Source organism: Pithys albifrons, chromosome 4, assembly GCF_047495875.1.
Source record: "Pithys albifrons albifrons isolate INPA30051 chromosome 4, PitAlb_v1, whole genome shotgun sequence".
Lineage (NCBI taxonomy): Eukaryota > Metazoa > Chordata > Aves > Passeriformes > Thamnophilidae > Pithys > Pithys albifrons.
The window spans coordinates 49463479-49476414 of NC_092461.1; the positions used below are offsets into that span (position 1 = coordinate 49463479).

The 12936-nt window shown below is 42.7% G+C and overlaps 1 protein-coding gene and 1 long non-coding RNA gene across 3 annotated transcripts in view; one reads left to right on the forward strand and one right to left on the reverse strand.

Moving 5' to 3' along the window:
- GRHL2 (grainyhead like transcription factor 2) overlaps positions 1 to 434 on the reverse strand; it is a 67492-nt gene extending 67058 nt beyond the window's left edge. The window contains exon 1 of the mRNA XM_071554062.1: positions 117 to 434. Within this exon, the coding sequence (XP_071410163.1) occupies positions 117 to 136 (20 nt within the window). The 5' untranslated portion in view covers positions 137 to 434. The remainder of the gene's footprint in view (positions 1 to 116) is intronic.
- Positions 210 to 11354, forward strand: LOC139671337 (uncharacterized). 2 transcript variants are annotated; one of them, XR_011697717.1, is made up of 4 exons: positions 210 to 399; positions 488 to 546; positions 10822 to 10928; positions 11016 to 11354. It is a non-coding gene; the product is annotated as an uncharacterized lncRNA (long non-coding RNA). The 2 variants fall into 2 exon arrangements; XR_011697716.1 differs by lacking the exon at positions 210 to 399 and having other exon boundaries at positions 411 to 546.
- The last annotated feature ends 1582 nt before the right edge of the window (positions 11355 to 12936 follow it).

Sequence of the window (12936 nt, forward strand, 5' to 3'; positions counted from 1 at the left end):
AAGAGGGAGAAGCGCCGTCCTGGCGGGTCCATGTCCGCCAGCGGCGAGGGGGAGCACGGCCAGCCCCGCGGGCCGCCCCACGCGGCGGGCGCAGCGGCGTGCCTGCGATCACTTACTTGTCCGTCTCTTGTGACATGTTTGATCCAATGAACTCTCTCCCCTTTTCCCGGTGCCTCCGTCTCCCTGGAGGAACTGGACTTTCAGGTCTGTGCAGGTGAAGGTGTGCGTGTGAACGCCCGGGACGGCAGAACCAGAGCTACTGGTAATTCTGCTTTCTTTCCCCCCCTCTCCCGGCTCCACAGCCAGCCGTCGAGGCAGGACAGGTAGAGCCCCCTCCCCCTGGCATGTGGGGAGCGGCGGGGCTCGGCACGGGAGAGCGGCCGGGCCGGACGCGCACAGGTAACTTTCCCGAGCGGTGCTGGATTCTTTCACTAAAGGAGCGGGGAGAGGGACGAGCCGCGCGCTGATTGGGCGGCGCGGCCGCCAGGTGTGCTGTCATTGGCAGAGGCGCGCACAGGTGAGGAAGGAGCCGCCGCCGAGCGCCAGGTAACGAACGCACCGCGCGCCCGGCGGGAAGGGAAGGGGAATGGAATGGAATGGAATGGAAGGGGGAGCCGGCGCTGGAGCGGCGGGCACTTCCATCGTCCAAGAACTGCTCCCTGCCCGCGCCGCGGACGGGGCGGCCGCGCTGAGGAGGCGAGGCGAGGCGAGGCACAGGGCTGTCGGTGCCCCATTGAGGCGGCCTCTGAGCCGCTGTCCGCCTGTCTCACCTTTCGGGCTGCTTCGTGCCCGAAAGCCCCCGGCTGCTGCCGCTGGCCTGCGGCTGCCGTCGAATAGCGGCCAGGAAAGCGTCGGCCTTCAAGAACAATTTAGTAGATTGGGTTTTATCTTGGGTTTAGGAGTTTCTCTTTTCTTTTCTTTTCTTTTCTTTTCTTTTCTTTTCTTTTCTTTTCTTTTCTTTTCTTTTCTTTTCTTTTCTTTTCTTTTCTTTTCTTTTCTTTTCTTTTCTTTTTCTCGGGACCAGATGGGTTTGACATTGGTGAATGTCTTGGTGCTGAAGGCATCTCATGGCAGCAGGATGTGATGGTGCCGGGAGATGACACCCACTGTATGGAGCTGACAGTTGAGCTCAGGGGGTTGAAGGGTCTGTTTTATCAGCAGGGGAAAGCTGGAAGAGAATGGGAAAGCTAGAATGGAGGGTTCTTGAGGAAGGCTCTGTTTAGCAGGGGAGAGGTGAATGGAGAGGACTGCAGATCAGTCACCCTTCAGTCCAATACAACGTACTGTGTTCTTTGCTAGAGGAACAAAGTGAGTTTACAACGGACAGGTTCCAGAGGCTGTGGAGGAAGCAGTTTTGCTCTGATGGAAAGGGTGAGGAAAAGGAGCTATCCCCCACACTGGGACAGTTCAAGAACACAAGTGGAAGGGTAGCAAGGAAACTTCACTCATTCTCAGTCCCCATTCCTTCACCAGAGACAGGTCAGGACCTCACTAATTTTTGCAGCTACCGCCTGTCCTCCTGGAGAAATCTTTCTGTACTAGGTGTCCAACTTGACTGCTGATAACCTCTGCTGTACAAATTGTGCTGAATGTGTAAAGAATGCACCGTTACATGGGGTTGCCCATTATGTTACTTAGTCATCTTTGCAAGAACATTACCTGAATGATTTAAAACCCATCAAAATTATACTGTCTTGGGGGAAGAGCGTTTTTGATTTTCTACCTTTGATTTCATAGAATCATCGAATATCCTGAGTTGGAAGGGCCCACAAAGTTCATCAAGTCCAACTCGTGAACAGGGGAGTTTCTATTGACAAGAATGTAGTAGAAGGGATATTCATGGAAATACATATTTGTATAACCAAATATATACATATACATTAAAAACATGTAGTATTGCAGTTTGGGGCCTGATCTTGTATCACCTACTGCTGCAGTTGAAAAGCTTGACTCTGCTAAATCTTTGGTATTATGGGATCACAATCAGGCACAGATATCTATTACTGCGTCTCAGGCCTTATCTATATTCATAGTAACTAATCAAATCAAGCAAATTCAGTATATATCATTTTTAAGTCAGCTTAAACATAGCCCCATGAAGATTTCTGTCACTTTAACTAAACATAATTAGAAAAATACTTTACCTTGATCAGTGACCCTGTGATTGAGCATGAGATAATATATTGTTAGCTGTTCTCTTTCTCCATTCACCAGTCAGAGAAAAGAAACATTATTATACAATCTGTAAACCCAACCAAAAGTTGTCAATGTGGCCATTGTTTATGGTAATTCTTGGATGAACTGTTTTGTATATTACATTTTGAGGAAGCCATAAGGCTTCGTAAAACACAGAAGAGAAAGAGTAATTTATTTATTACAAATAATGCAGTCATTTTGAATAGACAATTATTATGCAATCTTAAAACAAATTGAATCTCTTGGATATATTACTATGAGTTGTTTTGGAGAAGCAGTGGTAGCTATTAGTGGTAGTTTGTTAGTGAAGCTCTGTTAACTGTAGAAATGATAAAGTTTCTTCCCCAAATGATAAGGTTTCTTTCACAATATTTGTTATGCTGAAAGAAACTTTGAGACCTGAAAAGGTTACTTGTTTGTGCACCATCAATAGGATTAGCACCAATTTGGGTATCCTCTTTCTTTTTTTTAATTTTTCAATTATAAGAAACTTTTGGATGTCATGTATGTTCATTTCCCCATCTCCCCCTGCCCATTTTTTCCCATATGAACTGCATATGAGGAGGGGGAAGAAAATCAGTGATGAGCACATTTGAAAATGCCACCTTCCCCAAGGTAGAAATGCTGCTGATACGTGATTTTAGAGGAAAGAAAACTGCCTTTGATGCCATCTGTAGTCCTGGACCAAACCCAAACTGTAACTCAAACTGAAATTCAGTTTGTTGTTCTAGTACTGGGTCAAATACAAAACTGCCTTTAGCAGCCTGCTGTCAGGAGAGATTCTGTTAGAATGAGGTAGTTGGGAGACTGAATCACTGCTCACCGTGTTGGGTGGTGTTCCAAGGTCAAAGTTAGGAATATAAGTGGAAAATGCAGTAATGAACTCTTGATTTGAGGCAGCTGGAGATGATAACTATTATTTAGTTGGGAGTTGCTTAGATGGAAAAATATACCCTGAAAATTATTTTAACTAGGTAAGTAGGCATAGGGCTCATCATGTTCTGGATGAGCCCTTGGCTTCAGACTACAGCCTGGAATCAAATTGTTAGAGTCCACCTCTAGCTGAGCAGGTCAAACAAGTCGTACCTAATCCGGCCTGATGCTCATTCTTCATGATCTACAAGATTTTTATAAACTAATCTGTTAGTCATTGAAACATCAGGTAATGTTATTTCTGGCCTGACCAGTCTCGCTTCCCGTAGAATAAAGGTCGTGTAGAGCAGAAATGGAATAGTCATGCCATAAATTATTGAAAGTCTAGGACTTGTATTTGGAGTGTTCAGGAAACATTTAAAAGAGAAAAATGCTGGGTTTCATACTGTGCTTGCTTCTTTGTTTGCACAGCAGCTGATAGTTTTTTGTGGCGTTGCAAGGATTGAGTGTAGAATTGATCTGTATAAAGCTTTACTGATGTTTACACTGTTCACTCCATGGCAGCGAGCACCCGTGCCATTTGGATCTGCCAGCACGGGGTAAAGGAAATTGAGTGTACAAATAAGGCTTAAATAGGCTTACTTAATTGCACTAAGTACCTAAATATATTTCAGAAAACTATTAAAATAAGTCTGTGAGATAAAAGATGTTGGAGAGATATTTATGTCAAAACAGTGTTGTAAAGCAGTTTAGTGAGAGAGCAGATGTTTGAATACAACTGTTTTCAGTAGGCAGTGTTTACCACGTATTTTTATTTGTGTCTTTCTATGTCAGTGATGGCTGTTGATATAAAATGTACTCTCTCAATAAGTTCAAAGACAACCACCTACCTACTAATTTTGTGATATGCAACATTTAGTGTTAATCCTCCCCACAGCCCTTTCTTTGTAGTCCTCTGTATGAAGCTATATTTACTGGAATTTGTGCAGACCTTGATCCTAAACTGACTTCAATGAAGCCATCGTGTACATCAAAATAAGCTTAAAAGATTGCAGTGCAACCCTCCAATACCACAAATAGATCATTCTTATGCTCTAAATATTAATTACTCTGCACTGTTAACTTCAAGAAAGTAATTCTAAGTAACCACGATCCTGGTAACAGTTGACTTTTAATGCTTCACAATGAACTGTGAAAGTCCTATCAGAATAGAAGATTTTGTGATTAGTACTTGTGGATCTCTGTCATGCTATCTGGAAACTGCAATTTGTGCTCTCCAAACAGGTATGCTGGGAGCCCTTTAACAATCTTGAGCTCTCAGGTACCTCCACATCATGTATGACAGCAGCAGTTCAGCCTTGTGGAGGACCATGGAATATCGAGCATTTCCTGGCCACAGGGCAAGGTGTGGAGCTGAGTGTGGCACTTTCTATTTGAAATACTGATTTGCATTTCTTTAGATCCATCAAAGCAGTATGGAGACATGTAAAAAAAAAAGGAGGGGCTTTATTTTTGTTTTGCTCATTATGAACGTAGACTTCATGGTTCTGAAAGATGACAAAGTTACAACATGACTATCCTGTGTATCTGCAACACTGAACTGGGGCAGTGTGCCATACACAATTTTGTTTCGGTTCAAAACAGAAATAAATAATTTTTAGTGTTGAAAATATCTCACAGTATGTAAATTGAGATATTGAGACAGCTAAGAAGGCAGCGAAGCCTGACAGCAGATTGAAATATTAGGTTCATACTTGATTAGCAGACATTAAAATACCAATCTATTTTATAAAGATTACTCACAGTTTTGGAACCAATTCAATAGAATTTAATATAGAACGATGGCTTTTCTGCAGATGCTTTGATCTGCCTGATAGAGATTTTTAGTGATTCATTAAAGCATTTTCAAACACTGGGAAAATACAGTTAGGTCACCTAATGAGGGTAATTTTGCTGTTAGTGTAAAACTGTAGTGTGAAAAAAATGAAGACATCTCTGAAAGACAATTTATGTGATGTGGGATCCAAGACCTTGGAAATGTGTTAATTAAACTGACATTAAAATTGTCATGTGTTTATGGGGCAGAGCTGGAGAACCTAAATAACCTGACCAGTGAGAAAAATGTTAAAAGTACATCTTCCTAGAGTTTTGTCCAGCTTCTTATGTTAATCAACAAGATCTTTGCATCATCATAGAACAAAATTGGAAATTCATAGACACATTTGAGTAATCCTAATTTGAATTGCTTTGAGATTAAGGTTAAATGCTCTTGGTTTGTTTAGGTTTTGAACTGTTCCCAGGAAATGTAAGAAAATTATCTGATACCTATATATATCTCTCTCTCCTTTTTTTTTCCTTAAATTACTGGAATATTTTTTAACTGCCAGTGGTATTTTTTATCAAAACTAATTTTTTTCCTTTCTTCTTTTCTCCCCCCTTTTTCTTAATTTTTCTCTTCTTTTTCTCTTTCTTATTTTTCTGTTTTCTTTTTCCCTCTCTTATTTCTTCTCTCTTTCTTCTTTTTTTCTCTCTTTCTTCTTTTTTTCTTTCTTTTTTACCTTTTTCTTTTTTACCTTTTTCTTTCTTTTTTACCTTTGTTTTCCCTTTTTTAACTGTTCTTCCCTCTTCTTATCCCCTTCTCATCTCCTTTTCCTCTTGATAACACAAAAATTCCCTCAGTTATATAAAATGAGCCCACGGTTGTCTTTAGTACTGCAGTATGTACCTGGGGAAAATGGGCTAGTCTTCCCCAAGTGCCATGGAGGCCTGGACTTAAGGTTCTCACTGCACAGTGGGAATGGCCAAGTCTGTGCTTGCCACCAAGGCTGCTGCTCCCAGCTCACATCAGTGGTCTTCGAACCATTAATGACTGACAGCAGCTTTTTAGAGGAATCTGAAATAGGGATGTCATCAACATGGGGGGAAACCAAGAGCTTCAAATGTTTGTGCATTGGGTATAAGTATATTGAGAGTTTTAAAAAAAATATAGAAGCTCCACAGGTTTAAAACATTGCCCTGCAATAATAAGCATTCTAAAACCCATGATGAATGTGTCTCTTTTTGCTCCAACAGTCTGTTCTGAAATAGGCATAAGGGTTCCAGAATGCAGAAGGTGAAGGATGGCATATAAACAATTGCTTGTTTACCTTTCCCACACTCAGGAACTAGAGTAAACGCAGCCCGTAGAATCCACAAATACTTTCCAATGGGAGCAGCAGGAGTTGGAAAACAAAGCTATGGACTTACCATCCTGTTCATTTAAAATCAATGTGGTTTTCCCTTAGAATAGATCAATACTATACTCAAAGAGCAAGGTACTTAAGAAATCACAGCAAATGGAAAAAGTTGCTTTCAGAATCTGCTGAATTAGAGGTGGGGTTGACAGTCCATAGGCTGTGGCTCATTTATCCTTGTGGCTGCCCTCAGGAGCAGGTAAATGCTATTTTATTTGAAGGGTAGAAGATAAAAAGGACTGTCTGATGGCACAAAAGGAAGCAGTGTTGGAGCCAGAAGATCTCTGCTGTGCCTTGTTCTATAGAAAGGACACCAGACCCTGTGTCTCTATGTTTCTGTGTAAGCGTTGTCAGCTCTGTTTTTAGTACCTTTATGGACAGGTGTAGCGATACCACTTTCTAAGATTTTTGGGTATTCTCTTTTGAAATACAGGAGTATTTCAGAAGAAAGCCTCCCACTGGTTTCGTTCATAAATGTGAAGGCAGTATATAATATTACTCGGTGAAGCTTTTTGGGGCAGTACAGGGTCAGAACTTGTTGACATAATCTTTGGCCTTTTTTTATTGGCTTTGTTTGGTTCTTCAGTGCTCAGGAGCTACAAGATCATTTAGTCAGTGACTTGGGGAAGACCCCAGTACTAGATCCCCTGCAGCTGCTTTGTCAGCTTGTCCTATCAGGTTCACCATCTCAGTGATACCATGTTTATACCATGCACATGCCCTGCATGCACATACAGGCCTGCTTTATCTGTACTCAGACTGCTGTGAAAGTAGATTTTCCCCTGCTGCTGGAAGGACTTCCCTGACAACCAGCGAGATGTGGTAACTATTCTATCTCATTCTGCCCCTGTGTTGTGGGATTGCCAGACCCAGGAACTGTGCTCCCTGTGCATCACTTTGACGTGTTGGTTCCAAATTCCTTTAGTCTTCATTTTTCCTTTGCAGTATCTCTGTTACCTGTGTGCACTCTGCCTAATTCACAGTTGATTTTTTTCATTGTTTTTTAATGCAGATTGAGAATCCTATGTAATTCTAATGCCTTTAGCTGTGTTACATGGGTGCTTTACATATGCTGCTTTATGCCCTACCTTTGTTTCTCTGAGTCCCTTGTTTATGAGAAGGATTAAACAAAACATTCATGTTTTCGCTCAGGATGCAGAAACTTCTTCACATGTCATACCCTAGACACTGTGTGTAAATAGGAGTCACACTGCACGTTTTGCCTCCTTGCTTTCAATACAGAAACCAAAGCTCTTAGAATAAACAGATTTACAAAATCTTTGCTTTTCCTGTACATTTTTGTTGCTTTTCCTTTTTCCCAAGTAAGTGGAAATTTTAGCTTCAAGAAGAAACAAAGTGAAAGTATTCTGCAGGGAAGAAGTTTTATGTGCTCCAGGACAGAGATGTTGAGTATTTGCTTGTCTCTATTTGACTTGAAAACAGTACCTGGAGATGGCTGTTTGTTTATATGGAGTGTTTGGGTGTGAGGGGCAAAGCAGGCAGATTTACATTTCTTCACTGCTTTTTTTCTCTAGCTCCCACACATGAGCAATAGCCCTGCAGGGAAGGGTGTGGGAAAGTTGTACATGCTGCTCCTTATTTCACCATAAACTTTGCTCTGAGTACTAGGACTTTTCAGGGGAACACAAACACTGCTTTACCACTGTTGGGGGTATGAGTTACCCCTCTGCATAATCAAAACCATGGTTAAGGTGCTTGGAGAGGGAGGCAAAATCATATTCTTGGGCTGTGTCATTTCAGAGTGAGCGAGGTGCAAGAGCACAGTTTCTAAAGGTCAAGAAACCTTTGTCAGAGGGAGACCAACTGACACCACGTAGTCTTTTGGCCCCGAGGCAAAGACATTTTGTATCGGGCTGAAGTTGCTTAAACTCTTACGCCCAAGCACCATCTGGCAGAGACAGTTCTTGACCTGTGGAGCTTTCAGAGGAGTTGTTCGAGGCTGACGTGGGGAGGTAGGTGCAGCACCTCTTCATTTTATACGTGTGGTTTTTGAGCAACAGGTTTGCCAGAGATTATGTGGGGAGTATGTTCAGAGCCAGGAATTTATTACCCCTTGCCCAAATCTCAGGCTGGCGCAGATGGGTAGTTTGACAAATGGTTCAGCCTGACTCCTGGAAAGTATTCTTGCATTCCCAGTGAAACCAGTGAGTTGCCCAGTTTAGAATACATTTATTTTTAAACTGCACAGGCAGGGATTACATGTTTTGACAAATGTGCCAGTGTGTTGAGCGCCTTGTGGATTCTTAGCCCCTGAAACATTTTCATGCCTAACTGCTTGTTAAACCTGCTGCCTACCAGAATCCCTCTGCCCTCCTTTGGGCTCCCAGGCAGTGCCTGAGACAGTGCAAGGTGCCTTTCTCAACTAGCCTTGCCCTTTTTTTGTTTAAATGACTAGCAAATTTGAGGGTAGAGTTTACATGGGGAGAAAAATTCAGGGTGCATTGACTCACAAAACAGACAAACTACATTTGAAATGTGGTATTTTAAACCCAAATGTCTTTATCCCATTTATCAGAGCTAACTGGTTCAGCCTATGTGCAGCATAGGATGAAGTTTCTATGTTGCATTGACAACTCTAAACTGATGCTGATATCTACACCGGACAGCTGATGGTGCAGTATCATAGTTGGCTTCCAGGACAGTGGAATCCAGTTTCACCAGAGTTTTATAACCCTTGGTAAAATCTTTCTTAGTCTTATGCATGTTGGAAGTGCAGGTGTTGGTCACTGAGCTTGGCACCACAACACAGTGGAGCAAAGTAATTCTATAGCGAGGATTCTGTCATACCTATCCTCAAGGTCACCGTGCTGAGCAGCCAGCAACTTGAGTAAAAAGCAGGACACAAGAGGCTGTCAGAAGGTCCTGTAACCCTGATTCTCCTGGGATCTTGTTTGTAAGGTGAGGGGGGATAACCACATGCTTCAACCCTTCTCCTTACAGTCCACTTGAATAAAGCATATTTTGTTGAGATCCCTAACATATAAGTGCATTGGAGTCACCACTGGTTGGCTGAGCCCAGTAAAAGACCATGTGGCTGCCCAAAGGGTTTTTTTTCTCTTTCTTGCCCTAGGTCATGTGTTTCTGTCCTCTGGTGTCTCAGCCCTTGCTCTTTCATCTGCCTGAAACCTCTTTTTTTTGTTTGGTTTTTTTAATAGGGTTAGTTTTCAGGCTTGTAAGTAGGCTGGTTTGACCCCTGAAAACTCCATTCCCAAACTGTGGAATGCTGGAGCCAACAAAAGGAAAGGGATGGTAGTTGTAGAGCAGGCCCACCTCTTTTGGCAGCAGCCCAGTTTTAGCTTTGAGTTAAAGTGATCATGAAAGTACATGCAAAGCAATCTCTTCTGTTCAGGGTGAACGAAAGCCATCCAAGTGTAGGCATGGGGAATAAATTATAGCATTTCTACTACCCTATTCTCCTGGAGTCTCACACATAGCTGTCTCACATGACATCCCTTGGCATTAGAGAGACGTGGCATCACCAGCAGCTCTGGCAGCATCTGCTTCTTGGGCCTTTCAGCTTCTTTCAGTGGCTAGAGTGGCAGTGAATTTCTGGAAGTGCAAGACAATCCACAGCATCAGCCTCACACAGAACCAGCGAAGCTTATGAATTCATAGAAGTGTATGAATGAGTGCAGTTATTCAGTCAATAAGGTATTTTATAAGTCAGGTGAAATGACTTTATTTTTTCCAAGCATGTACATATAGAAGGTGTTTTTATGGACAGTATTTAAAGAATATCCATCATTCAAATTGTCCTTTGCACTTCGTATCTATTCTTTGCTTTGGAATTGACTTCACAGCTGGCTAGTGCTTAAATTCTGTTAGCTTTATACAGTAGATGCCTGGGGTTAAATTCGATGCTTTGGTCCTCCAAATCCAGCATTGCAAAATGGGGTGTGAGGAGGGGGGATTTCCCCTTGATCTGTGCTGTTCCCTTTGAGTTCCAGAGCTTCCATCAGGGCAGGAAGGGGGAAGGGAGACCAAGGATATCTGAAAATCTTTATTGTAAACAAGGCCAATTGTACACACACCTATTACCTCAGTGTAAACAACCAATCGTACTATAATGGGGAGAACCTTTTGAGCCTGAGAAGGGTGCTTTGAAGTACCTCTGCTTATAGCTTCCCTATTAATGCAGGGAATTGCACCAGCAGCAATTCTTGGCTCCAGTAACTGGAATTTGGTGGCAATGACAATGGAGCTGGGGGGATTGGGAGATGGATGGAAGTGATAAGACAACACAGGAGTTGAAATTTCAACAGCAGTGAAGCAGTAGCCAGTAGCAACCTGGCTGTAGGCTTGCTGTATCAGTCAACACATATCCTTGATGGCAATGTGAAGGAACTGGAAATTTTTGTTACGTGTATGTGTAGTCATTGCCTTTGTGTCCAGGAAACTACTTAATCTGCACTTTACTGACCAGACTCTTTCCCAGGAATTCTGCACCCTCTTATGATTTTAGATCTCTCTAAGCCCCGTGTAATTTTCTCTTTTGAAGCTGCTTTTTCAGAATGCCTGATCCTGTGCTGGATGGAGTCCACTGAGAATCCTGATTTTCTGAGCTGCTGATGAGGCCCTATATGGTTGAATTCAGTCTGTTAGCAGGTGAATGTTGCTACTTGCATAAGTAATGTTCCTCAGCCCTGATCTCTAGTTTTTTAAGAGGAACCAAATGCAATTATTTCTTCGCAGGCTATACTCCTCATGGCACATGGCTGCTTCTCTTCGCTTGCCTGATACTCACTGCGTAAGGCCCCTGTTCCGACTGGGATCTGGTTTTGCCCTTCCTGGTTCAGCAGACCTGCTTCATCCACCTCTAGGCATGACACAGCAGTGCGTAAGGGCAGACATTTCTCCTGTGCATGCAGAACTGAATTCCAGTTTTACAGTAGTACCTATGTGATTCCTTGCATTTTTTGTGAAAGAACAGAAGTCATACCCATGTAATAAAAATGTGTCTGTCAGCTGGGAGAGGACTATGTCGGTTTGCGCTAATAGCTGCCAAATAAAAGATACTCAGATACTCTTAAATTGGCTTAATTTACGTCTGCTGGCCCTGGCAATTGGAAGAAAAGATAAACATACACAAAGCATTCAAAGCTTGGGGTGTTGTGATGCTAATTGAAAAGTCACCAAAGGAAGCTTGCATGGTGTGTGGGAATCTTGGCGCATGAGATTAGCGGCTAATTAGTGGCTGAGAGCTGGGGTGCGCTCCTCCCAGCGAGCTCACACGGAGAACAGGCAGCTCGGCCCTTGCAGTCAATTCTTGCCCCTGATATTGGCAGTGAAGCACCTGTTGTGGACAGCACAGTCGACGAGAAGATGCAAGTAGTGTCAGCGCTGTCGCAGACCCTCCTAATGTGCACAGAAGCAGTGCCAAAGGTACTGCTGTCTCCGTGGCTTGCTGTGTACTGAGCCACGGCAAAGATGAAGGCATTTGAGAACTAAGCTTTTTTTCTTTTTAACAAACACACAAAGCTTGTTATCTTGCTTTCTTGCTTATTTTTTACCGTGTTCGCAGCCGATGACAGAACACGCTCTGGAGGCCCTGAGCTTCAAACCCTTGCTTAGTGTCTGAAGTGAATACATACAGGTGGTGGCATCTCCTTCCTTGCATCGTGCTTTAGAACCCTGACATTTAAAAAGGAGATGTTTCATCTGTCTGTCAGGGTCCCAGTATTTCCTTCTAAAGCTTTTCCCCGATGTACAAATGAAGTATTAGAATCAGAGATTTAAAGAATTCACTTCTGTCAATTGTAGGAAGTGGTATATTGATACATCACTGACACCACTAAACTAACCTGGGTTTGCATTGATTAGGTACAGTTCTGTTTTTCTCAATTGTTTTGCATTCAATTATAAGAATCGCTTGTTTATTTGTTAAATTAAGGTTGTTTTGTAACTCTAAAGAATTACATGTTTTCTTCTTTTCCCTACATTTGCTTTTTCAAATCTGAAATGTGTAAACACAGTTTTAAACTCGTGCACACCCTCTCGAGTAAACTAACTGATATTAAACCTCACATAGGCATTGAGCAGCAATACCAGGATGGTCCACTTCTGAACATCATAGAAGCTAGAAAACTTTCTTTCCATGTCACTGGCTCTGTGAGTAACAGAGTTTTGCTCCAGCTGGAGTAACAAATGGGATAATGTAATAAAGCCTGTGGTCACCGGCAGTGGCCCGGGACTGTGTGAGCTGCTGGTTGTGGTCAGGTTTTCCGGTGATCAGTGCGTGAGAACATCCAGTCCAGCTTCCCTAACCCTGCAGTTAACCCTCTTCTCCAGCTGTTGAGAAAAAGCTAAATCCCCCATGATCTTCCCAGTAAGAGCTAATTACAAAGAGGACATCCTTCATATAGTAGTTATATTGTTGTAAAAATGATGCTTTGGGAAGAGGTAAGGTTTGCTGGCAGAGCTAATACCTTGTTTGTTTACATACATATTTGAGAAAAGTTAACAGACTTTCAGACACAGAAGTTCTACAGGTCTGAAAGGGAAAATCGAGCTATTCTGGACCATTCTCAAAAATCCAGAACAGACATGACAGCCTCGAACAGTCAGCTCTGCCATGGATAAAGCCAGCTTGCAGGGCGCCCTGAGAGCCCAGGTG